The sequence below is a fragment of the Neophocaena asiaeorientalis genome, unplaced genomic scaffold (genome assembly GCF_003031525.2).
Source record: "Neophocaena asiaeorientalis asiaeorientalis breed wild unplaced genomic scaffold, Neophocaena_asiaeorientalis_V1.1 scaffold185, whole genome shotgun sequence".
NCBI classification, from domain to species: Eukaryota; Metazoa; Chordata; class Mammalia; order Artiodactyla; family Phocoenidae; genus Neophocaena; species Neophocaena asiaeorientalis.
The window spans coordinates 115,009-140,913 of NW_020171809.1; the positions used below are offsets into that span (position 1 = coordinate 115,009).

Sequence of the window (25,905 nt, forward strand, 5' to 3'; positions counted from 1 at the left end):
CCTCATGGAGGGAAGTGGGAGTCCAGATGAAAAGGCAGTGCACAGCGAAGCTGAGACCCCTGCCCGCCCCGGGGAGAGCCGGCCCCTCCCAGGCTCGTCACCAGGCTCCACATGCACCGCTCTCAGTGAGGGTCAGAGGCGCCTGCAGTGGTGCCGGGCTCTCGGGGAGCAGCCCCGGGAAACCACAGACAGATGACCAGGGCTCACACCCCCAGCTGCAAAGCGATGGCAGTGTACCAGGCACGCACACCCCTCGAAGTCCTGGGGCCACTCGCTGTGACCGCCATGCTTGGGGCCAGGGGTCTGTACGAAAAGTCATGAGAATGGAGTCACTGTGTTAAGTCCCCTAGGGGCACTCCTCTGGGCAACAGGGCTCAGGTGGCTTCTTGTTTGTTTTAGGAAATATCCAGAATTACAACTGGCCATTGAGTTATTAAATATCATTGGAAACAAGGTCGTTTTAAAATGAAGATAAAATATTGCGACGTGAATGAAGGGATGTATTAACGTGTTCTTCGGGTCCGGGCGTCCGCCTCTTCCTTACTTCTTCTTCCTCCTTTCCTGAACACACCGTGGACAGAACCTGTGATGAGAAAGGCACAGTGAGGGGCCCTTTGCACGTGGGCAGCCAGACCCCGTTTCCAGGATGGCTGGACGCTGCTGAAACGGCACCAGGACAGAGACCCACAAACGCAGAGCGTGCAGCCTTCCCATCGGGGAAAAGCCCCCACGCGGCCATTCCATCCAGCACGTCTGTTCTAAAGTCAGCGGATAAGATTCAGGTCGGCGAGCAGCATGGTGCTTACACACGGGCTTTCCTCTGGATCAAGCTCACGGGTCCTCCCTGTGCGACGACAGCGCCACTGGGACCAAACTGGAGGCGGGCAGTCGGGCGGGGCCCCTTAACCTGGCAGAGGAGCAGAGCCCCGCCCGCCCCACGGGGCTGAGCGGGCCCTGGTGGCCCTGGGCGAGCAGGTTCCAGAGCCAGAGACACAGGGGGCTGCTCTGGGTCCCTCCTGGGCCCTGGCAGCCCCGTAACAGAAGGGAGGCAGCTGATCCTGCGTGATGCAGCCGCCCCGGCCCCGGCCACCAGCACCTGGTCCAGGCCAGCGAGTGAGCCTGGCCCTGCCGGGCCCTGGGGTAGAGGGCAACACTGCACCAGCGAGCACGGGGTGCAGACTCCCAGACACGGGCTCAGGTCTCAGACCTAGGCGGGAAGCAGCCTGCTCTCTGCCATCTCCCAGGGGAGTCCAGGGAAGTCGGGAGTTAGACAGCAGCGGGCTGGGGCCGCGGCGCCCTGGCTTCCCGGCCGGCTCTGCGCGTCCCGCCCTGTTCCCAGCAAGTGGTGGGCAGACCCTCTCCTCCCAGAAGGAAATGATTTTCCAGTGCCTACTAGACTCTTCCACGCAGAAGTCCCACAAACAATTCGAACCCACCACGTCCCAGTCAAACTCAAATCGCCCTCCCTGCCTCCTGTTCCCGGGACTTCGCTTCGGCACAGGTCAGCAAAACCAGATTCCTATGCACACTAAAGCTGCCGCTGCCCACTGAACACAGGACAGAATAGACGGCGCCATGAGCCAGGGCACGTCTTCTCGATGGAACGGAAAGCCCGCGGCACTGAGGGTGCCTGGCCTGCGCCCGGCCAAGACCTAGTTAACGTTCTTTGTGTTTCGTCAAAGCTCCCCGGGGAAGAACTCCTCATTCTCTGTTTGCATCTGTAATCATCTCTGCCTCACTCAACATTCAGAATGGCCGTGGTTTGGGGGAACAGGAAGTGCAGGTCACCTTTGATCAAGGCAGGGGTTGGAGCACCGACTCTTTGCACAGTCGACTTACAGTCGGCCGTCCATACCAGCGGTTCCTCCACACCGCAGATCCAACCCACTGGGAATCACGGAGCACAGCAGTGCTTACCATTGAAAAATAACTGCATCTAAGCAGTTCAAACCCATGTTGCTCATAGGTCCCTTCACTATGCAAACGTAATAAAAGCCGCGACCCCGTGTGAGGCGGGTGGGTGTACCCTGCAGCTCGGCCCCGGGGACCACGACCAGTGGCGGCAGGCAGGCCCCCAGCCCAGCCGCTCACCCAGTTCTCCAGGAAAGCCGGCGCCCATACTGACCATTTTCCTTTGGGCTTCGTGGTCAGGTCCACACAGGCGAAGTGAAACCACTCGATGGGGCACTGCAAGGCGAAGGAGGTGGTGGTCAGCCCCGCGCTCTGGGCGCCACCCGGGCGCCACCCGCCCCGAGGGCGCCGCCCCAGGCCTCAGCGAGGCCCCACTCACATCCGGGTTGTCACAGCCGATCATCTCCCCGTAGGACACCTGGTGGCACAGGCAGTAGGTAGGCTCGTTTGGGTCCACGGGCATGTCCAGCACGTCAGAGGGATGCACCGACAGGATGGTATCGGTGAACTCCGACCTGCGGGGAAACGACAGCGGTGAGTGGGAGGGTAGAGGGACGAGCTGCCCCGGATGGCGCCAGACAAGGCCGTGCACGAAGGCGTGGGAGGGTGTCGGGGGGCGGCGCTCACCACTCAGCGTCCAGACCAGTCCCCCCAGGGACAGGAACCATGCCCAGCCCTGGCTCCCCGCCCGATGGGGCCTGCTCCCCAAGCTCCTCCCCCAGCCTGGGTCAGCCCCAGCAGGCTCCCGCGGCCTCTCCCCGGCCGGGGCAGGCACACGCCACCACCACCAGTGGACACCTGGCAATATCCGAGAACCCACCTGAGCCCATCCAGGCAGCCCAGGTGTCTGAGCAGCCCTGGCTCCGCCAGCTCGCCCTGCACCTCCCCCACAAGAAGGGCCACCGCCTCGCCGCGAGAGCCACAGGAGCCCCTGCCCCCCTCGCCCTGCCCTGGCCCTGACCCCCAGGAGCCCACCACCACCCACCTAGCTGCCCACTGTCAGCAGGGCCGCCCTCACCTACCCACGCCAGGGAAGCGGCCTGTCGCCCTGCACTCCCCAGCTGCCCTCTGGGCTCCACCCACAGCCCAGCCAGACCCCTGCACTGTCCACACCGCCCTCCAATCTGCTGCCTGCGGCTCTGCAGCGCACACAGGGAAGGGCTCGTGGAATCGACTCTCATGTGTTTCGTTATTTAAAACAAAAACCGTGAGCTCAGGCTGGTGTAGACAAACAGTACGTTCCCACCAGTACAGAAAGAAAACCCTCCCTCCCCCACCACCACCCCCAAAATAAAAAGTACAGGCGCAGATTCAAATGCATACTTGCTAACCAAACACAGCAAGTCACACGAGGAACACGGCAAAAGGAAAGCTAAGACATGGCGGCCGCCAGGCCATCTGAATACACTGACCGGAGTGAAACGAAGAAAATCTGGTCCCCCAAGGGATTCACTGCTCACGTGCTCCCTGTGCACCAGAGTCTAGAAACGCTGTGCCTTTGCGACCTGCCTCCGGCCCAGCGAGGCGCCCCGGCCGCACACCGTCCCTGACACAAGTATGCTCGGTGCCCGTGCAGCTGCCACCCAGGGCCCTCCCTCTGTGTGGGCTCTGCTCTCCGTCTCTGGGAGCGCCATGAAAACGCGTCCTGGCCCCTGTGCTTTCAAACTGCTTCAGGCACAGCCACGAGCAGGCCTTCGGGCTGGGGCGCTGTGTCACCGCCCGCAGGGTCCTGTCCTGCCGCCAGGGGCCTCCCTCCCAGGTGCCCCCCGGGGGAATCAGTGCAAACCCCCGCGGCAGCCACCCACCAGCAGACTCAGGCCTCTCCTGCGGTGCTTCCCGCCTCCGGCACAGACCTCGCCTCGTCTGCTCCGTGCGTTCTGCTTGAGGCTCGACCACGCTGCACAGTTCCAGCTGCCGCGCAACCTGCGCCCGTCACCCCGGGTTCAAGGGCACTGGCCGGGTGCGTGGCAGTAGGAGAGGCTGCAGGGCTTGTGGGGACCCCCCAGCGAGGACACCTCCAGCCAGCAAGCAGGCCTGGGACCCCACACCACCGCTCCTCCAGTCTGGCCTGGAGGGGGCTCCGGGATGGGAGGGTGGAGGGAAGCGGCCGGGAGGTCACGGGGGCTGAGCCCACGAGGGCCCTTCTTGCTGGCCGAGCCCATCCCTGGGGCAGGCCAGGGTGACCCCTCAGGCAGCAGTGCTGCCCCTCGCTCCGGACCCCAGGACGTGGTGGGCACCCTTCAGTGGGCACCCTTCAGCAGCCACCCCAGGGAGCCCCACACGCTTCGCCCCCCACGCGCGTCCCAGGCGCTTCAGGACACGCCCCCCGACAGGCACGGCTACTCATCCTCAGGAGGAACGGCCCCCGCGTCCGCACGCAGATCCTGCCTGGCTCATGGGCTGTACAGACGGCAAGGACGCACCCGAGGTCTGGCGCTCGCCATTCAGGTGGCCCCCCTGCCTGGCCCCGCAGGGCAACAGGACCTGCCTCTGACCCTGGAACCGCAGCATCACCCCAAGGCAGGCCGTGAAGCCACAGCACCAGCAGACGGGGTACACTGGCCCGCACCCGGCCCGTGGGTGTCCTGTCCTCTCCAGACACCGTCCTGGCCCCGTCCTGCCCCAATGGCCCCCGGGGACAGTGCGGCCCCGGTCACACAGCAGAGCGGGCCTTCAGTGCAGGCCTCAGCACACCCGGCCCCCTCTGCCTGTAAACTGGGGCAGTCACGGCACCACCGCCCAGGGTGGCCGTGGAGAGGAAACGGTTCACGCAGAAGCGCCGGGTCCAGCCTGACTTACCGAGGGCTCTGCCAACGTTGCCACCCCTGACTACCCCTTCTCACCTGCCGCTGCTGCGGCCAGCGCTACGAACAGCAGCCAGCGACATGCACGCCAGCCCCCTCAGTGAGGGGAAGCTGCGGGCCCGGCCGGCTCCAGCGCATCCGCAGAGACGGGGTGAGACACCCGGGTCATCCCCAAGGTCTGAGCCATGGCCAGGCACGCACTCGTCAGGGAGGCTCCCACTGCACCAGGGAGCCAGGGTCTTGTCCCTCCAAGGGGGCTCATGGAGAGGAAGGGACACAGGAGAACACCTGCTCATCCCCAGAGGAGGCCGGCAAGCCCCCAAGCCCTAAGCAGGAAGGAGCAGAAAGGCGCGGAACACTGCTGCCACCACGAGGTGGAAGACAAACCCGACAGACAGTGAGGTCACACTTCAAAGACACTGGACAGCTGTGCAGTGACACAGGCAAGATGCCCCAGGGCTGAGGAAGAGGCAGCAGCCGAGGGAGCAGGCCATCCATCTCCCGTGCTCAGCCGAGGCCTGGAGGCCCACTGGGGACCACACCGACTCTGCAGGACCCCGCACACACGGCCGTGACCCTACAGTCCACTTACTGACCCTGGGGCCACGCAGAGGCTGCAGAGTGACATCCCTGGTCTCTGAGCAGCCAGCCTCCTCCTCCAGGCCTCCGCAGGAAGGAAAGCCAAGCACCGCCCACAGACAGCCACTGCGGCAGCAAAACAGACACTCTGGCTTCTCCGTCAGGAGCCGGGAGGCCCCCTGCCACCTTCACCACCCCGCCCCAAGCCTGCTCCATCTGCCTGGACCAAAGAAGGGCAAGCCCTCTCCACGTGCCTCCAAGGCCAGACAACGAGACAAGTACATGACGTGAAAAAGCAGGAGTGGTAACCACAGGAAAGTGGACAGACAGAAGCAGATGCAGAGACGACCCAGATGTTAAAATTAGCAGAGAAGGGCTTTAAACACACATTATGAAGAAAACGTAAGTAACAGGGATGCAAATATGGAGACTTTTCAAAAAGGAACTAAAATCCGTAAAAAAGGAATCAAATGGGTGCTCCAGAATGAAGACTACAGTATATGCGGACTTACGGCCCTTGACCAAGGCGGGCCTGGAGTGCGTGAACCCACTTACACACAGGTTTTCTTCAGTGAGTACACGCTACAGCGCTACGCGACCCGTGGTCGATGAACCCTCGGATGTGGCACCTCAGACTCAGAGGGCTGCCTGTAAGGTAATACACGGACTTCCAACCGCATGGAGGGCTGGTGCCCCCAGCCCCACATTGTTCAAGGGTCACCTGTAACGTTTATGGCCTCACCCATCTGCAACGGACACAGCCTAACTGTTCCCACACAGTCAACAAACATCCCCCATAAGGCAGATGCTTTCAATCACCTCTGACACAGATCTCATGGCCCAGCATTAAAAGTCCTGCCAGATCTACAAAACCGGCTTCAGTAAGAACACACACAGGTCAGTGCATTCCCCAGGATCCCCCTGCAGAGCAGACAAGAAGGAGACGCACCGTCTAAATGCTCAACAAAGAGGCTCTCGCGAGGGTTCACATCTCATCGGCAACATCCAGACTCTGGAGAACGCTACAAGCCAAACAGCGCAGGTCCTTCAAGAAGGAAAATTATGAAGAAAAGAAAAGGATGGAGAAAAACTTACGCATTAAAGAAACTTTACCTAAACAAAGACCCTGACAAAATAACAGGTACTGCACTGCCCTCCTACTATGAACAAGTAGAAAACTGGACAAGACACCTGAAGTAGGAGTTACCAGACACTACACAGAAGGCAGCACAGGACAGCGATCCTGAGAAGGTAAACGAGCCAGGTGAGACCTATGACCTTCTCAGCTTTCTGCCCGGAGGCACGTTCCACACGCCAGTCCTTAGAGAGGAGCAAAAGCCTGCATGTCTAGAAGGAGGGAAAACCCAAAGCTCAGGGAGGGTGAGGCTGCTGGAACTTGGGGGCAGGGTGCTGGAAAGGAGGAAGCTAGAGAAAGTGCACTCCGGAAATCTGCAAACAGATCCATTTGAGTTTTTAGCTAAAGATTAAGCTGCCCGTGCACGGACTGACAATCCACAAGGCCAGGCAGAGAATACCAGGGACCCGTGAGCTGAACCCAGAGCTCACACGCAGCCTGGGCAACATTCAAGTTCCAACCAGCCAGCATGGAGAGACCTTGTCAAAACACCAAATACATTCAGAGGAGAACACAGAAGGGTCACACCTTAGCAGGAGGGTTTAACCAACCCTAGAGTAAAGGCTACTCTAACCTAGGGGTTGGCAAAATACAGCCTGCAGTTGGCTGCCTTTTCTACAAATAAAGTGTTAATGAAACACAGTCACATCATTCAACTACATATTTTCTGTGGATGCTTTCAATATTAAACAGCAGAGTTGAGTGGTCACAACAGAGACAATATGGCCTACAAGCCTAAAATATTTACTATCTGGCATATTAAGAAAAAGGCTTTTTTTAACCAACGTTAAAAATGTGCCTACAAAGGATCAAGCTGCTCCACAGGTGATTAAACTAGTGACAAAAATTTAAATGAATTTTTAAAATTCAACACCCATTAAACGAAGACAACAAAATCCTGATATTCAACCACATAACACTGACACTGTCTTAACAATGAGTCAAAACTTACTAGATGGGGGCTTCCCTGGTGTTGCAGTTGTTAAGAATCTGCCTGCCAATGCAGGAGACACGGATTTGAGCCCTGGTCCGGGAAGATCCCACATGCCGCGGAGCAACTAAGCGCGTGCACCACAACTACTGAAGCCCGCATGCCTAGTGCCTGTGCTCTGGAACAAGAGAAGCCACCGCAATGAGAAGCCCACGTACCACAACAAAGAGTAGCCCCCGCTCGCAGCAACTAGAGAAAGCCCACACGCAGCAACAAAGACCCAATGCAGCCAAAAATAAAATAAATTAAATAAATAAAAATTTTTAAAAATGCTAGATGGACTTCCCTGGTGGCACAGTGGTTAAGAATCTGCCTGCCAATGCAGGGGACATGGCTTCAAGCCCTGGTCTGGGAAGATCCCACATGCTGCAGAGCAACTAAGCCCATGCGCCACAACTACTGAGCCTGTGCACCACAACTACTGAAGTCGTGCACCTAGAGCCCATGCTCCGCAACAGGAGAAGCCACCACAATGAGAAGCCCGTGCACTGCAACAAAGAGTAGCCCCCGCTCACCGCAACCAGAGAAAGCCCATGTGCAGCAACGAAGACCCAATGCAGCCAAAAATAAATTTTAAAAAAATGACTAGACATGTGGAGGAGGAAAATGTGACTTACAACCAGAGAAAAAGCAGTCAACAGAAACAGACCTGCCAAACTCATCAAAATGTATGCATTAAATATATACTGTTCTTTGTATATCAATCATACCTTAATAAAGCAGCTTTAAAACAACAAAAAAAAGAAATAGACCTGGAAATGACAGAATCAGAAGAGAAAGTTTTTTAAAAAGCTGTTGTAAAATGATATATTCAAAGATATAAAGGAAAATATATGTGTAATAACAGAAATGGCAAGTATATAAAAAAAGAAACAGAACTTCCTGATAAGAAAATTTCTTAAATCAAAGATTCACTAAAGGAGATTAAGATTAAATTAAACAACAAGGAAGAAAAGACTTGAAGATAAAGTAATAGAAACTATCCAAATGGAAGCATAGAAAGAAAATTTCTGACAAAATAATAAGCAGAGCCTCAGTGATCTGTAGGAAAATATCAAGCTAACACACATATATGATTGGAGTCCATAAAAAGAACAAAAGAGAGCAGAAAAAAAAATTTGAAAAACTGGCTGAAAAATTACAAATTTGATGCAAACTATAAACTAACAGTTCCCAGAAGCTCAATGAGCTCCAAACAGAAAACACACAAAACACACACATGAGGACACATAATTAAGTTGTTAAAAATCAAGTTGCTGTGGACTTCCCTGGTGGAGCAGTGGTTGAGAATCTGCCTGCCAATGCAGGGGACACGGGTTCGAGCCCTGGTCCAGGAAGATCCCACATGCCGCGAAGCAATTAAGCCCTGCGCCACAACTACTAAGCCTGCGCTCCGGAGCCTGCGAGCCACAACTACTGAGCCTGCGTGCTGCAACTACTGAAGCCCGTGCACCTAGTGCCCATGCTCCACAACAAGAGAAGCCACCACAGTAATAAGCTGCGTACCGCAACGAAGAGCAGCCCCCGCTCACCACAATTAGAGAAAGCCCGCGTGCGGCAATGAAGACCCAACACAGCCAAAAATAAATAAATAAAACAAATAAATTTTTTTAAAAATCAAGTTGCTAAATGGAAACCTTAGAAGCAGCAAAAATAAACAAAGCCACTTATATACAGAAGAACAAAGATAAGAATTACCACTAATTTCTCATCAGAATCAATGCAAGATGGAAAACAACAGGACATCTTTAGTGACGAAAGAAAAAAAGAAGTCAACCTAAAACTTTATATCCAACAAGAATATCCTTCAAAGATGGAAGTGAAATAAAGATATTTTCAAAGAAACAAAAACAGAAAATTCATCACCATCAGCAAACCTGCACTGTAAAAAATGTTAAAGAGGGCTTCCCTGGTGGCACAGTGGTTGCGAGTCTACCTGCCGATGCAGAGGACACGGGTTTATGCCCCGGTCTGGGAAGATTCCACATGCCGTGGAGCGGCTGGGCCCGTGAGCCATGGCCACTGAGCCTGCGCGTCCGGAGCCTGTGCTCCGCAAAGGGAGAGGCCACAACAGTGAGAGGCCCATGTACCGCAAAAAAAAAAAAAAAAAAAAAAAAAAAAATGTTAAAGAAAGTTCTTCAGGCAGAAGAGAAATGATACCAGATGGAAATCTGCATCTACATATAGTGAAGGGCATTGGAAATGGTAAATATATGGACTAACTATAAAACTTTTTCTCAAAAAAAAAAAAAAAAAACTTTTTCTCATATTTTAAAATGTTTAAGATAAGCAATGATTTAGACCTAAAACAATAACAACAATATATTCAGAGACTTATGTCATACGTAGAAGTAAAAATTTTGATAATAGCACAAAGGACAGGAGGCAGAAAACAAAAGAATACTCATGTAGGCTCTTACATTAAACATGAAATAGTACAGTATTATTTGCAATTCTTTGTGATAAGTTAATGAAACAGGGTATACACACTTGAATAGTCCTTAAAATGGAACACTGAAGAAATTCCCTGGTGGTCCAATGGTTAGGACACAGCACTTTCACTGTCAGGGACCTGGTTAGATCATGGAACTAAGATCCCACAAGCCATGCTGCGCAGCCAAAAAACAAACAAACAAAAAATAAAAAATAAATAAAATGAAAACTAAGACTTCTTTGAGATACCACTGACACCCACTTAAAAAAAAATGGAATACTGAAAAAATACATGATTAATCCAAAAGAAGACAGGAAAAGAACAGATGGGACAAGGAGACAACTAATAGCAAGATAGTAAATTTAAATCCAACCATATCACTAATTACATTAAATCTGAATAGTCTAAACAGTGCAATGAAAAGAAGGAAATTTTCAGACTAGATAAAAAAGCAACACTCAATTATTTGCTGCTTTCAAGAAACTCACTCTAAATATAAAAACACAAATGTGGTGAAAGTAAAAGAATGAAAAAGGGAAAAAACACACCATGTAAAAACTCACTGTAAGACACTTGGAATGGCTATAGTAATATTAGACAAAACAGACTTCAAAACAAAGAAGGACAACAAAATAAATAATGATAAAGGAGTCAATTATTTTTAAAAAACCTAAATGTGTATGTACCTCCAAATAACAGAGCTTCAAAATATATGAAGCAGAAACTGACAAAGCAGGAGGAGAAATAGACAAATCCATGTCTAGAGTTGGTGATCTCAACACTCTTCTCTCAGTAATTTATACAAGTAAACAGAGTATCTGTCAGGATACATAACACTTGAACAGTGCTGTCAACCAAGTTATATAATTGACATCTACCCAACAACAGTAAGATACACATTGCTTTCAAGTATATATGGAACATTCAGAAAAACAGACCATAAACCATAACCTAAAACTTAATCACTTTCAGATAATTTCAATTACAGAAGTTCTCTGATCACAGCAAAATTAAATTAGAAATTGAAATTAGAAAGTTACCTGGAAAATCTCAAATTATTTGGGAGCTGAGAAACATACTTCTACATAAGCTACGGGTCAAAGAAAAATCACAAAAGAAAATTTTAAATACTCTGAATGGAATAAAAACAAAAACATATCAAAATTTGTGTGACGCAGCTAAAACAGTAATTAGAAGAAAGTTTATAGCTTTAAATATTTATATTAGAAAAGAAGGGAAGTATGAAAATCATACTAAGCTACTAAGCTACTTCTACCATAAAAAGCTGGAAAAAGAAAAGCAAAATAAATCCAGGCTAAGTAGGAGGACAGAAAGAATAAAGATATTAGCAGAAATAAGTGCAATAGAAGACAAACAGTAGAGGAAAAAAATCAATGAAACCAAAAGCTAGTTTTCTGAAAAGATCAAGGCAAAATGAGAGAAGACATAAATCATCAATTTCAGGTCTAAAAGAGTGAGCATCAGTACAGAACCTACAACATCAGAAGAATAATAAAGTAATATTATGAATAACTTGATGTCAATAAATGTGACAACTTATATGAAACAACAAATTCCTTGAAAGATGTAGATTACCAAAACTGACTCAAGAAGAAATAGAAAGGTTGACTAGTTCTATAACCTTAAAGAAGTTGAATACAGCATCAAACTGTACACTTATAATGAAAACATTTTATTGTTATGTAAATTATTCCTTAATGAAGTTAATCTAAAAGGTTAAAAAAAAAAAGCAACAAGACTAAACTATAGGGTCCAGGAGTGTACTGTGTCAGGGACAAAACTACAAAGAAAGAATGGAAGTGAACACCCTGTCTGTGTGGGTCGTGTGTGTCTGGAGCTGAGGAAGTGGTGATTCTGAAGGGGCACAGGGAAGGGCCCCCCAGGGAGCGTTAGTCACCGGCCAGGCAATGATTACAAGGAGGTGCCTCTTACAGTAATTCGTTAAACCACACGTTTGTTGTGTGGTCTTCTGCATCTGTGCATTACTTTACAATACAAAAACACGATTTGGGGTTTGTTTTTTTTTTAAAGATAAAAGTTTAAACACTAGGTTTAAGAACCAAAACTTTTCTTCTGTCGAAAACTAACTCTTCTGAGCTCTCCCCATAACCGTCAGAATCACCTCCACAGAAGCCACTTGGCATTTTAGCATCTCCTATGAAGCAATGTTACACCATCTTGGAGGATGAAGCATCCCATTCATGTTCTATGAAGCTCTCTTGGTGGGGAGGGGGCAGCAAGTGAGAGAGTGCTTTAAATGAAACATCCTGAAGTTCAAGTTAAATGACATGGATATTTAATAAATGCAGTCACACAATTTAAAAATGAATACATCTAAAACATGTATTTATATATAAAATGATCAACAGATGTGTATACAGCTACTAGGAAGTGGCTTAGCTTGAACCGCACCAAACATCACCGTGTCTCTTAAGAGGCAGGGCACGCAGTGGCTAAGAGAATGGGTTCTGGAGTCAGACCGCCTGGTGCAAACCCAGGAGCTCTGAAGCCTCGGTCTCCACGACTGCAACACTGCTCCCTCAAGTTGCCGTGAGGACCAACTGACCCGACACGGGCAAAGCAGGAAGAGCTGCAGCACACCTGGCACGGGCAAAGCAGGAAGAACTACAGCACACCTGGCATGGGTAAAGCAAAAAGCTACAGCACACCTCGTACAGGTAAGCACTTCCTCAGCCTTAGCAGTCACCGGTGTTTCCATCCTGAGCAAATACCAATGGTGTTCTTCAGGGAAAAAGAGAAAAAAAGCACCTCTCACCCTCCTTTATGCTTCTTCTTCTTTGGGGTGTCTTCTTCTGAGGTCCTCCTGCCACGACCCCGGGAGCCCCTCTTTTCTTTCTGACCTCGACCTTCTGAAACAATAAAGACCACAACTTTGTTCACAGATTTCACTGAAGCAGGACAAGATTTACCCAAATATGATATTTACCATAATGTTCCTAATACACTTATCAGACAAAATTCTTCAGAACTCCATAGTTAACAATAACAAAATGAAGAAAAATTAACAGACTTGCTTTTTAGCCCCCGTCCTCCAGAGCTTTCGAAGTCGCTGCCCTCCATCTTGTCCTTCAGGTCCGCCTCGAAGCGAGCCAGGTCCGCATCAAGCCTCCGGATGTGCTTATCCACCTACACAGAAGGATGCTCACACATTCCGTTCGAAACTCAGAGCAAAACGCCTCAGGGTCACAAATGCTCCTGACATCAAGCAGAAAGCACTGTCTGGCCCTTAAATTGAGTCTAGAAGTAACAACACTCTGCTAGAACAAGGCCTGCTATTTCCAACTTGATGCAAGGGTCTCTTTTCCCCACATTCTGTTCCCCATCAACAGAATAAATCCTACTCAGGGAAAAAACCTTGAAGGCAGGCAACAATGAGAAACAGAGCCGTTAAGATGCAATTAAGTAAAGGGCTGAGGACCCTGGATACTAGATCCTGACGTAAAATGTGAAGAGCTATAGGTTCGTCAACAGAAAATGACATTTGAAGATGGAGTTCCGGACGGAGCTGGAAGGAAGGACCGCACAGAACTGCCCGTGACAGAGGGGATGCTCCTGCAGCTAAAAGGACGTCAGGAGACACAGCACTAGCTGGCTGGTGACAGCCGTCCAACACCGTCCATCGCGGCCCCCAACTGGAAATGAACCACAGTCCTAAGCTTCATTACACGTCAGAGAGAAAACAGACTGTCTTAAGGACGTTGATCACACCTAACTCCTTGGAAGACAGGCTGATTACTCAAAGGATTTAGCACTTTGGAGCATCGAAGTCCCAAACATAAGCATTAAGGTCTCCTCCTAGAGGATTCTTTCTCAAACACAACTGATTTCAGGCTTTAAAAAAATCACTGTTTAGGGCTTCCCTGGTGGTGCAGTGGTTGTGAGTCCACCTGCCGATGCAGGGGACACGGGTTCGTGCCCCGGTCCGGGAAGATCCCACATGCCGTAGAGCGGCTGGGCCCGTGAGCCATGGCCACTAAGCCTGTGCGTCCGGAGCCTGTGCTCCACAACGTCAGAGGCAACGGCAGTGAGAGGCCCGCGTACCGCAAAAATAAATAAATAAATCACTGTTTAGGGCTTCCCTGGTGGTGCAGTAGGGAGGCAAGGACGGGAGCCTCACTACACGACCTCATGTGCGTCGCAGAACGGCTTTGTGCCACCTTGCAAACCCCAAGAGAAGCGGAATTGAAAGGAAATTGGACAAAACCAATTCTAGGACCTTACCTAAAGCTGACAAAAACAAGCATTAAAAGTACATATAAATGAACAAGCAAAACGGGCACAGGACACAAGACCACAGAAATGGTTCCAGGACGAGGACTCCTCCAACGTGCACCTTCTCTAGCGACATCGCTCTATCGCAGCCCGGCCTCCACCTCGCGGCCTCGTTTCCCGAGCAGCCTCCCCCTTGCTGCGTGAAAGCAAGGAGCGCGTCCGAGGGGAGGCCCCGCCCCCACCCCGCCCCCCCTCCTCACCATCTCGTAGGTCTGCATGGCCAGCTGCACCTTGTCGTCGCTGTACTCCCTGCACTTGCTGTAGGCGCTCTGGATCCTCTGCAGGTGCTCCACGCGCTGACCCGGAGACAGAGTCTTCACCGTGGAGATATACTCTGCAGCCAGGATGTCGATCTCGGCTTTCTTGTCTGATAGAGTAATGGGCAAAAAGCCAGGACACGCTCACCAGACTGGCAACCAATAAAGTCTGACAACGACAAGTGCCAGCAAAGAAGTGGCTGGCCCAAACTGGCCACTGGTGGCGGGCACAGCCTTCCCAAACACTTTGGATCAGGGAGACAAGCAGACACCCCGACCAGGGCAGTGCGCCCACGACAGTCCCAACGTATGACGCTGCCCCAGCAAGGGTTCATCGTGCCCTCTTGGACTCTCAAGTTTGAAGAGTCCATTTATTATTGTTTGAATAATAAATGATGTGCTCACCTTACCTATGACCCGGCAGCCTACTCTCAGGTACATACCCTAAAGATTTAGAGGCCAGGGTACACACGGGAAAACATTCATAACTGCAGATAACAGAAAACAACCCAAACATCCAATCTACAGTGAAACAGATAAATAAGCTGTGGTCCGTTCACACAACAGAACGCTACCCAGCAACAAAAAACACAAACATCGGTTAATCCCACAAAAGGTGGCACTGAGCGAGAAAAGCAAGACACAAAGGAAAACACATTGTATGATTCCATTGATGTTAAAGGCAAAGACAGACGCAACTCTTAACTCTTTGGTTTAGAGAGGTGAGAAAACCATTCTTGCAGGTGAAAACTCAGGATGTACCCCTTGGGGAAGGGGGGCCTGCTCATGAGGATCACACAGGCCCCCAGGCACTAGAGGCTCCATTTCTCCATCTGCAGAGAGGTTCTCCAGGTGCTATTTGCTAAGCAATCTACAAATGTTTATGCTTATTTCTGAATACAAATGCTTTATCTCACCATAAAAGAAATCTCTGCATTCACTAGTCAGGAAGCTGTTCCTTAGTGAAAAACCACAGCTATTCCAATCTTGCAAAACATGTGCCCAGCACAATGAGTGGAAAAGTGCCCATACCCAAGCACACCACCATGAAATGTAAAACCTCAGGGATAAAGAGAAAAGCCTAAAAGCTTCTAAACAGGAAAGGGAAAAAAAAGATCACATATTCAAAGGATGAGAAACCCAAATGACATCGGACTTCTCAACAGCGACACAGAAGCTAGGAGACAATGCAGCAACGCCTGCCACATTCTGGGGGGCCTGTCAATCTTGAATTCTATACCCAGCCAAACCATTCACTGCTGCATTTTCAGACATGCAATGGTATAAGAAATTTACCCTGCCGTAAATTTCTTTCTGGAAGCTCCCAGAGAAAAGGCTCCTCTGAAACAAACGGGCAAATCAAGAAGTAGTATGTTTACAGCCTAGGAAACAGGGCTCCAAGCCGAAGAGGAGCAAAGGGAGAGCCTAGGAAGACCTAGGGCAAGGCGTGCGCGGCAGGCCCGGAAACTGTCGGCCCGGACGGGACCGCAGGACAGAGGCTCCAGGAGAGAGGTCTCCATGGAGAGCACACACGGAACTGGCAGGTAACCTGGTGCAGCAGGCACACTGAAAACGAGGAAAACAAAACCAACAAGAAAAGCAATTAAGAACTCCAAGAAAAAGACAGTTACTCCAAACAGGGCATGTGAGCATAGCATACGGTAAACTACCGACACAGCAGCCCAGGAAAGAAAGAGCATCACTGGACAGCACAGCATCACCACAGTTCAAATTCTAGTCCATCACACCCAGGAGCCGGGGGGAGGGAGTTGTGTGCGCATGAACCGAGCAGGGCACAACTGGAGATGTAAATCTTCACTTTTTGTAATAACTGAATAGAAAGTCGAAAACCAAAAGGAAATAAAGTAAGAAATAGCAGCAAAAATGAACTGTTTAGAAATAGGGAGTTAAATACCAAAAGATCTAAAAGGACTAACTGTTTAAAATAGGTACACAGTTTGAAAATAGAAAATCTTTTAAAGGAAAGAAAAGGTAACAAATATTTTGACTGCGGGAGGGGATGACGATTATAAAGATGTGACATGGAGACGTGTAGGGACACAAGGGACTAAGTTTACTTTAAAGACCCAGCACTAGGGGCTTCCCTGGTGGCGCAGTGGTTAGGAATCCACCTGCCAGTGCAGGGGACAGGGGTTTGAGCCTTGGTCCAGGAAGATCCCACACGCCACGGAGCAACAAAGCCCATGTGCCACAGCTACTAAGCCTGCGCTCTAGAGCCTGCGAGCCACAACTACTGAGCCCACAAGCCACAACTACTGAAGCCCGTGTGCCTAGAGCCCGTGCTCCACAACAAGAGAAGCCACCGCAATGAGAAGCCCACGCACCGCAACGAAGAGCAAACCCTGCTCTCCACAACTAGAGAGAAGCCCGCGCCCAGCAACAAAGACCCAACGCAGCCAAAAAAAAAAAAAAAAGACTCAGCACTCTCTCTGACACACTACCCAACACCTGTGGCCCAGGCTGGACAGCAGCCCCACTGCCCCAGGTCCCTGGAAGACCAGTACGCCACCCCCAGGATCCCGGTGCTCCGCTCCTGGACTTGGGGAGCTGCTCCCCACACCCTGGCTCTTCTGAAAGTTCTGAACCCACCTTCTGTCCTCTGGTCCAGCTCTCGCATCAGCTGGAAGTTCCTCTGAAGCTCACAGGGTAGGTTCTCAATACCTGAAACACAGACACATGCTTCTCAACAGCAGGACAAAACCCCACCTTCCAAGCTTCATACTTCAAGGCTACAAACAATAAGCCCACTCTGGCTTCTGTTTCTCTTAGAGTTTGGAGAGCAGAAGAATCAAGGTATCTTTTTTCAGGGACACGAGCCCAACACTGAAGACAGTGGGGAATCCAGCCCTCCCCTATTTCACACTGGTAATCGGCTGACGCGCTTCAGAACTTGTCAGAAACTCGAGAAGCTAGAGGCGAACAGAGGGCAGAGGGAGGAACGTGCCTGTGCGACTCTCCCACCGCAGACCCCAGGCCGCTCCTCCCCTGCAGACGCCCCACCACAGAGAACAAGCCCAAACCCCGGGGTCCTCCTTGCCCTCCTCCCACTCTACTCTGAACTCAGGGCATTGGGCGGTGCCCACCAGGGCTGTGCGGTAGAACTTTATGCCAAGACAAAGCCTCCCGACACAGCGCGCACTGGCCACACGGGGCTACTGAGCACCTGACATGGGGCCAGTACAACTGAGGGACTGAACTTCTCATTTTACTTGAGTTTATTTAAAATCAAACAGACTGTGCGGGACAGCAGAGGTAAGGACCCTGCCCCACACTGCTCTCCTGTCCGCATGGCCAGGCTCCTGGTCCAGGCCAAGCTCCCCACCTGTCCGCAGCCAGGACAGGCCCCCTCCACAGATGACCGCTCCAAGAGCTCTGATTGTACAAAGCTGCTGCGTAAGCCCCAGGGCTTCCCAGCTCACACAGAGAGCGGCACAGACCCACCCATGGCCTCCCCGTGGGCTCCCCTGCTGTCCTACCAGGGCTCTCAAGACAGTGCCACCCCTGCACTCTCAGACCTGCTGGGCTCCTTTGTGACCTTTAAACTTTTGTGAACTTTTAAAAACTCTATCTCTTCCATTTGAGAGCCAGTTCCAGGAAAACAGGGATCATGTCTGCTTTCTTGGCACACAGCAGGTGCTCAGGGAGTGAGCAGGGGCCTCCGTCCGCAAGCCTTCACATGGGTGTCCCTCACAGGACAGGAATCGTGTTCCTCAGACCCTCCTCCTGGGGCCCCCTGGGCAGGCACCGGGTCAGAGGAGGGCAAGCCACAGCACCCAGAACAGGCACCTGGGTATAGGTCTCTCCAGTGACGATGGTGGGGAAGCCCCTCCCTCCACGGTGCTCTCCGGCCCAGGACGCTGTGCTCAGGTTGGGCCATGCCTGGGAGACCCCCTTGGGGAGGGCTGGATCCCCACTGCCTTCCCCGGGGCCGGGGTTCACTCCCTACTCTCAGCAACCTCGGGTGGGGGTCTGGCCGCCCAGGCCCGGATGAGTGAAAATCCCCAGTGCAGCACAGGGCTCCAGAGTTACCAGGCAAAATTCCCACCAGCCCGCATCCCCAGGCTATGCCCCCGCCAGGGCCAGACTGGAGTCGGACCGCAGAGCTCAAACGTGGGATCGCCACTCTCCAGTGAGTGACCTTGACAAGCTACTTAGCCTCTGACGCAGCATCACCCCCGCTGTGAGATGCGGCAAATAACCACCTGCTCAGGAGTCCTCCAGAGGGTGCAACCTGTGGCACGCCTCGGGACGTTGGCCCACTATGATGATCACTGCCTTGAACACCCTACCCACACGTCTAAGTACCGCCCCCAACCCCCAGCGCAAAGACAGGTGCCCTCAGAGACCCTCCGCGCCATCATGCCTTGCAGATGCACGAACTGAGGCTTGGAAGCGGACTCCCAGGTCACAGCACAAACAGGCACAGAACCCAGTACCCTCAGGCCCTGGGCCCCCCAAACCCGGCCCAGAGTCCCAAGGGACTGAGACTCGACCACCTTAGTGGGTCACCGCGGTGGGGGCGGGTCCGGGAATGGGCGGGACGGGACTCGGAGGGGCGGGGCCTAGACAGAGAGGGCGGGGCCAGGGCGGAGAGGGCGGGCCCGACGACGAAGTTGGCGGGGCCTAGTGAATGAGGGGCGGGGCCCAGCCAAGGAAGACGGGTCCTAGGGAGGAGAGAGCGGGGCAGGAGGCGCTTACTGTCCAGGTAGTGCTCCAAGTACATGGCGGTCGCCATCTTCGTCCGCGGCCGCGCTCTGGGTATGCGCGGGCGGTGGCCCCGCGAGAGGCGGAGGCGGGGCCGGCGTGGTCACTATTAATGAGCCCCGCGCGCTTATTGGTCGCCTTCAGGGGCGGGGCGCCGCCTGAACCCGCCCCACGGCTTCCGGTCGGGGCCGCGCGAGGTGTCGCGCGGGAGCTGGGCGGTCCCGGCTGGGCGGGCGGAGCAGGTGTCTGGTAGCGGGGAGGTGGAGCGCGTCCCGACCCCGAGGAGGAGCGGCTTCCGGGGCCCCGCGGACCCAGACTCCTGCGATTCCGGGGGTCGGCGGGGGCAGTCGTTCATCACTGAAAATGCACGTTTAAAGGTACACCCTCCTCCGTGAACTCTTCACTAAATCCCGGGCAGATATTTAAGAGTGGAAACACGTTCATTGTTTTGCCAATTTTATCTTCATTGTAGAAATTCAAACTGTACAGGAATTTACAGTTCCCAGCCTCCCGAAGTTAAAGGACTGTGATTATCTTGCTCACCTTTCAATCTACATGATAGCAGTTTCGGTGCAACCTTTCTGGCCCCATTTAATGCTTGATGTGAAGAGGCACACACGCGCGCTCGCGTACATAATTGCACACTCCCCACCTTTTTATTGTTTTAAGTAGATAAGTGTTTTTATTAATAGACTTTAGAGCAGTTTTTGGTTTTCAGAAAAATCGAGAAGCAAATACAGAGTTCGTATACACCCCCTCCACACATACACACGGGTTTCCTTTATTATAAACATTTTCCATGGGTGGGGTACATTTATTAAAATTGATGAAGCAATACTGATACATTATTATTAACTAAATTCCATGGTTTACATTACGAATCATTCTGTGTTGTACAATTATGGTAAGTATCCACCATTACGGTATCATACAGGATAGCTGCACTGCCCTAAAAATCGTCTGCTTCTCCTATTCATCCCTCCCCCTGCCCCCGAACCCCTGGCAAATACTGATCTTTTCACTGTCTCGAGTTCTGCATTTTCCAGAATGTCATATAGTTGAAATCATACAGTATGTAACCCTTTCAGATTGACTTCTTTCACTTAGTAATAGGCATTTTAAGTTTCCTCCATTCCTTTTCGTGACTGGATGGCTCATTTCTTCTTAACGCTAAAGAATATTTCATTGTCTATATGTTCCACAATTTATCCATTCACCTATTATTTAGTTACCTATTTTTGGCCATGCAGCGCAGCACACGGGGATCTTAGTTCCCCACCCAGGGATTGAACCCGCACCCCCTGCGGTGGAAGCACAGAGTCTTAACCACTGGACCACCAGGGAAGTCCCTCCATTAACCTACTGAAGACATGTTGGTTGCATCCAAGTTTTGTCAATTATGAATAAAGCTGCTATAATCATTCGTGTTTTGGTTTTCGTGTGGACATTTTTTTAAACTCCTGTGGGTAAATACCAAGAACTGTAATTGCTGGGTCACACTGTAAGAAACTGCCAAACTGGGACTTCCCTGGAGGCGCAATGGTTAAGAATCCGCCTGCCAATGCAGGAGACACGGGTTCGAGCCCTGGTCCAGGAAGATCCCACATGCCACGGAGCAACTAAGCCCCTGTGCCACAACTACTGAGCCTGCGCTCTAGGGCCCGCGAGCCACAACTACTGAAGCCTGCTCACCTAGAGCCCACGATCCGCAACAAGAGAAGCCACCGCAATCAGAAGCCCGTGCACCACAACAAAGAGTAGCCCCCGCCCGCCGCAACTAGAGAAAAGCCCAAGCATAGCAACAAAGACCCAATGCAGCCAAAAATAAAAATTATTTAAAAAAAAGGAAGAACCCACCAAACTGTCTTCCAGAATGAGCTGTACTATTTTGCATTTCCACCAGCAATGAATAAGAGTTCCTGTTGCTCCACATCCTTGCCAGCATTCCGTGTTGTCAGTGTTTTGGATTTTGGCCATGCTAATAGACATGTAGAGGTATCTCATTTTATTTCCAATTCCCTAATGACAAGTGATGTTGGGCACCTTTTCACATGCATATTTGCTACCTGTACATCTCTTTGGTGAGGTGTCTGTTCAGATCTTTTGCCCAGTTTTTAAACTGAACTGTTGGTTTTCATAATTGGTGTCACACTATCCACTTTTCTACCATTTACATTTTTAACAATACTCTTCACAAATTCTGGCCATGTTTTGCTCAATTTTATGTCATTCTGTTTATTCGATATATTTCACAGTGTTAGTGTGCCATACTTTAACAGACTCCTAATAGGTGAACAATATTTTGATTGCTCCCAATCTTTCATTACCATAAATAGTGCTCTGGTGAACATTTGTTCATACACCTGTATGTATATGTTCCAGTTATCTACTGCTGCATAATAAAATACCTGAAAACTCTGTGGTTTAAAAGAAGCATTTTATTAGAGCTCACAATTTTTGTAGGTCAGGCATTCTAGCAAGGCTCAGTTAGATGATTCTTCTGTTCTGTGTGATACGGTAGAGATCACTGGTGTGGCTGGAAGGCTGCATTCAACTGGTACCAGGGACCAGAGCACCTACACATTGCCTCTCCAGCCCAGTTGTGCTTCTTATGTGGCTGCTCAGGGCTTCTGGAGATTTCCAGGAGGCCCTGGTGGAAGCTGCCAGACTCTTGTGACCTCACCTTGGTCATCCCAGAACCATCACCTCACCACATTCCATTGGTTGAGTCTGGGGCCAACCCAGACTCAAGGGGAGGGGAAAGTAGACCCCCACCTCTCAATCGGAGGAGTAGCGCAGTTGTGGCCATCTTAACCTACCACATTGTCTTATTAGTTCTTTTTTTTTATATATTTATTTATTTGGCTGCGCTGGTCTTAGTTGCGGCATGCAGGTTCTTTGTTGCAGCGTGCAGGATCTAGTTTCCTGACCAGGGATTGAACCCGGGACCCCTGCATTGGGAGCGTGGAGTCGTAACCACTGCACCACCAGGAAAGTCCCGTCTTATTAGTTCTTCAAGATAGATTCTTAGAAATTGTATTGCTGGCTCAAAGGGCGTGTTCTAAGTGCTGCTATTCCCAAATGCATTGCCCGAGGGGAAGGTTATACTGACACTCCACTGAGTATGTTTCTACTTTTGTTAAAAGTAGGGGAAAAAAAAACCTCAGTGTTTCTTTGATTTCAAGTGAGGCTAAACAGATTTTCACACATTTGTTGGCTGTTTGTAGTTCTTCTATCATTTTATGTCCTTTACTGTTATCTATGGGGAAATTGGTTTTCATGCCTTTCATCTAAAAAAAAAATTCTTTATTTTGAAGGGTAGTCTTCCTGTATCATATAATGAAAATAACTCCTCCCAGATATTGATGAATTCTCTTACAAAGACCGTTTTAGAAACTGCAAAAATGAGAGATGATTCCATAACTATTGTCGACTGAAAAAAAATGCACAACCTAAAAGTTGAGAATTCAGCTTTATTTGTCAGACTTTCTGAGCAACTGCTCTGAGGAGGTAAGAGAGGAGCCAGGATCTATGAGAGTTTTTGCAACAAAAACGGCACAGTCGGAACATCAAAAGAGTACTGTTAATTAAAGAAAACAGACACCTCAAGTTAATGGAGTTAACACTTTTCTATGTATGGGAAAATTCAGGAGTCTGGGCTCACTGAAATCATTCCTCTGATGTGCACCTTAACTACCTAGGGCCAGGATCCCGCTTCTCTCCCTCCTGAATCCCCTCAGGGTGCACCATCAGGGGTGTCTGCAGTAGCTGCCGGCTTGACAGCTGCAACATCCTTGCAGAGTATTTTTCATCCGCGCTTTTTCATTTCAACCTTGGGACTACTGACAGTTTGGGACCAATAAGTCTTTGCTGGTGGGGGGCGCCTCTCCTGTGCTTGTAGGATGGCCAGCAACAACCCTGGCCTCCCCCACTAGCTGCTCTTAGACCCCACCCCAAGCTGTGACAGTCAAAATGTCCCCCAGTCAAGAGCCAGTGCTTTGGGGGAAGGCTAAGCTACTCTAACAAAGAAACCCAACCAAAATCCACTAGCACAGAAGGAATTTTATTTCTTATCTAACAGTCCAGGGGCCAGGCAGCCATGCTCCGTGGGGTTACTCAGGGACCCAGATTCCTTCCAGCGTGGCGTCTGCCCCCAAAGGGCCTCGCCATTGTCTTCATGGTCAAGGGTGGATTGCAAGAAGGTGGGGGGGGGTTGGGGGAGAGGGAGAATGCTCCACCCACTGTCTGAAGGGGCACACACCACTGCTGCTCACGTCTCATTGGCAGTAACTTAGCCACCTGGCCCCATCTACCTGCAGGGAGGGCTGAGCGATGGCATCTAACAGGGCAGTGATGTGCCCAGCAATCTTATTCTTCTGGAAGTAGATGAGTGCTATGGACTGAATATCCCCCCACAAAAGTCATAGGCTGGATCCCTAAACCACAATGTGACTGTATTTGAGAGATCATTAAGAGGAAGAGAAACCAGACCTCTCTCTCTCTGTCCACAGCTGTACAGTGTGAAGGCCATGTGAGGACACAGTGAGAAGGTGGCCACCTGCAACCCAGAGGGAGAACATCAACCCTCCTGGCACCGTGAACTTGGACCTCCAGCCTCCAAAACCGTGAGGAAGATGTTCTGCTGTTTAAGCCACTCAGCCTGTGGCATTTTGCTCTTGCAACCCAGCTAAAACAGGGAAAAAGTCTTTGATGGATAGTAGCAGAGTCTGACCAATTCCTGTGATGGAAGGTGCAATAGGACAGTAAGAGCTATGGGGCCTCTTTTTTAATGCAAAGTCTCAAACTCACCTAACAAACTCCACATCCCATCAGCCAGCTTCAGCAATTCCGGCCAGCTTCTGGCCCTTCCCTCGCCCCAAGCACACTCAGGCCCAGCGCCCTATCTGGCATTTCCTCCGTGAAGCAAATGCCCTTGTGCCCGCTACCAGGCCTCCGTGGCAGGGGAGACTCGCACGGCTCAGGGCAGACTGCAGAGACGGTTCTCAGCGTAGCAAGCACAGAGACGGATGCAAGGACTCTCCTGTACCTGCGTCAGGGATGTGAGGTCATGACTGCATGCATGGAGGTGCTGCAGTCACCCTGTGACCACGAGGGACAAGCTATGAGAACTGGTAAGTTGTTGACCCAACATCTGACATCACTGAGTAGCAGAAACAGTTCTTGGCTGCCTAACTCTGGACTTTGTGTTATGTGAGATGATTAGACATCCTGGTGATTTAAGCCAGTTAGGCTGGCATTCTGGTACCTGCAGTCAAAGGCATGTTGGAAGAGGTGGAAACAAAATTGCTTCCTGTATCTTAATAAGAAATTTCACTGTACTTGTGTCAGTTTAGCAACTTCTGCCATCAAGAGGGCATCCCCTGCATACAAGGACCCAGCAGCCAGGCTCCCACATTCCCATGGGTGACCAGGAAGGCTGTGCGGTCACAAGCTGATGTATTGCACGTGTTCCTGCCTGTCTGCCTGGTAAGTTCATCCTACAGATGTGGTACAAGGCTGTCCTGGGACTTGCCCAACCCCAGGAGGGTTCTCTTGTGTACTGTAATCCCTAATCCCTTCATCCTTTTGAAGGCAAGGAGATGAAAATTTCAGAACAAGACTCATAATTCAAAGGCAGCATTAAGTACTAGTGTTTGTATCAACGACTTTTCACTAGGTTGTACCACAGTAACAAAGGACCCCAAAGTCTCGGTGGACTCGGCATCACAACTGTTTATTTCTTGCTGGTGCCACCTATCAGCTGCAATGGCTGTGGCTTGGCTGTGGCTGTTTGTTCATTCCAGGGTCCAGGGTGAAAAAGCAGCCCTAACCATGCACATGCTGTTCTCACACTGGCGGCAGGAAGGGGAGGGGTGACCCGCACAACAGCTTTTAAAGTTTCTTCCTGAAAGTCAGCTCTTGTTACTTTACAGATGCCCTGGAAGTCACAGGCCAAACTCAGCATCAAGGAAGAAAACCAACAATTGGGAATGATAGAATCTACCACCCTTCCGGAACCCACAACCAAATCAAGCAACGGTCCATCAGGAAAACGTCAAGCGACCATAGGTGTCTGGGCTCACGGGAAATCAGCGGCTTGAACCAAATGAGGTGGGGGAGGAAAGTCAGGCAAACTGTTGCCACGACCTCAGCCCAAGCACCGAGGTGGACGGTCTAGAGGTCGCGGGGGTCCGCTGCCGTCCCCAGCCCTGGAGAGCCCTCGCCCGTCTCTCGTCTGCAGCAGGGGAGCAGGTGCTTCACGAAGGCTCCCTGGAGAGCAGTCCTGAAGTTCACGGCCACACTTCCGGCTGCCTCCGGATTTCTCCTCGGCAAACTCGAAAGTTCCAGAGGCAGTTCTGGGAAACGCGGCTCCCAGCTTGGCACGGGCCGAACGCTGGTGTCCGCCCCAACCCCCTAGGTTGAGGTCTGACCCCACCGTGACGGTACCTGGGGACAGGCCTCCGGGGCCACGAGGCCCAGAGGGCGGTACCCCTCGACGAGAAGGCGGCCGACGCGGTCTCACCTGGAACCGCCCCTAAGACGACAGAGGCCAACCTCACTGAGCGCTTCCCGGTGCCAGGGCGCGCGCCCTCAAGGTCCCCGCCGTCGGGGAGTCGGCGGCGGGCGGGCCCCGAGGCCGCAGCCCCGAACTTTAGGAGGTAGGACGACCGCCCGCGCCCACGACAGCGGCCCGCGCCCACGACAGCGGCCCGCGCCCACGACAGCGGCCCGCGCCCACGACAGCGGCCCGCGCC

General features: G+C 51.2%; 1 protein-coding gene across 1 annotated transcript; it reads right to left on the reverse strand.

Moving 5' to 3' along the window:
• Nucleotides 1-425: 425 nt before the first annotated feature.
• ING5 (inhibitor of growth family member 5) lies at nucleotides 426-19,222 on the reverse strand. Its single transcript, XM_024759776.1, has 8 exons — nucleotides 19,145-19,222; nucleotides 17,036-17,107; nucleotides 14,369-14,535; nucleotides 12,911-13,022; nucleotides 12,652-12,745; nucleotides 2,291-2,426; nucleotides 2,126-2,187; nucleotides 426-583 (listed from the first exon to the last, which is right to left on the reverse strand). Exons 1-8 carry the CDS (start codon nucleotides 19,179-19,181, stop codon nucleotides 541-543), a joined length of 723 nt encoding a protein of 240 aa, XP_024615544.1. The 5' UTR covers nucleotides 19,182-19,222; the 3' UTR covers nucleotides 426-540.
• Between the last annotated feature and the right edge of the window lie 6,683 nt (nucleotides 19,223-25,905).

Excerpts from the sequence above, each read along its gene's own strand:
- ING5 (XM_024759776.1), bottom strand. The coding sequence starts at position 19,181 with ATGGCGACCGCCATGTACTTGGAGCACTACCTGGACA. Across the intron at positions 2,427-12,651 it reads AAGAAGAAGCATAAAGGAGG|GTCGGAGTTCACCGATACCA; the intron begins GTGAGAGGTGCT and ends GTTTCCCCGCAG. Across the intron at positions 584-2,125 it reads ACGAAGCCCAAAGGAAAATG|GTTCTGTCCACGGTGTGTTC; the intron begins GTCAGTATGGGC and ends TTCTCATCACAG.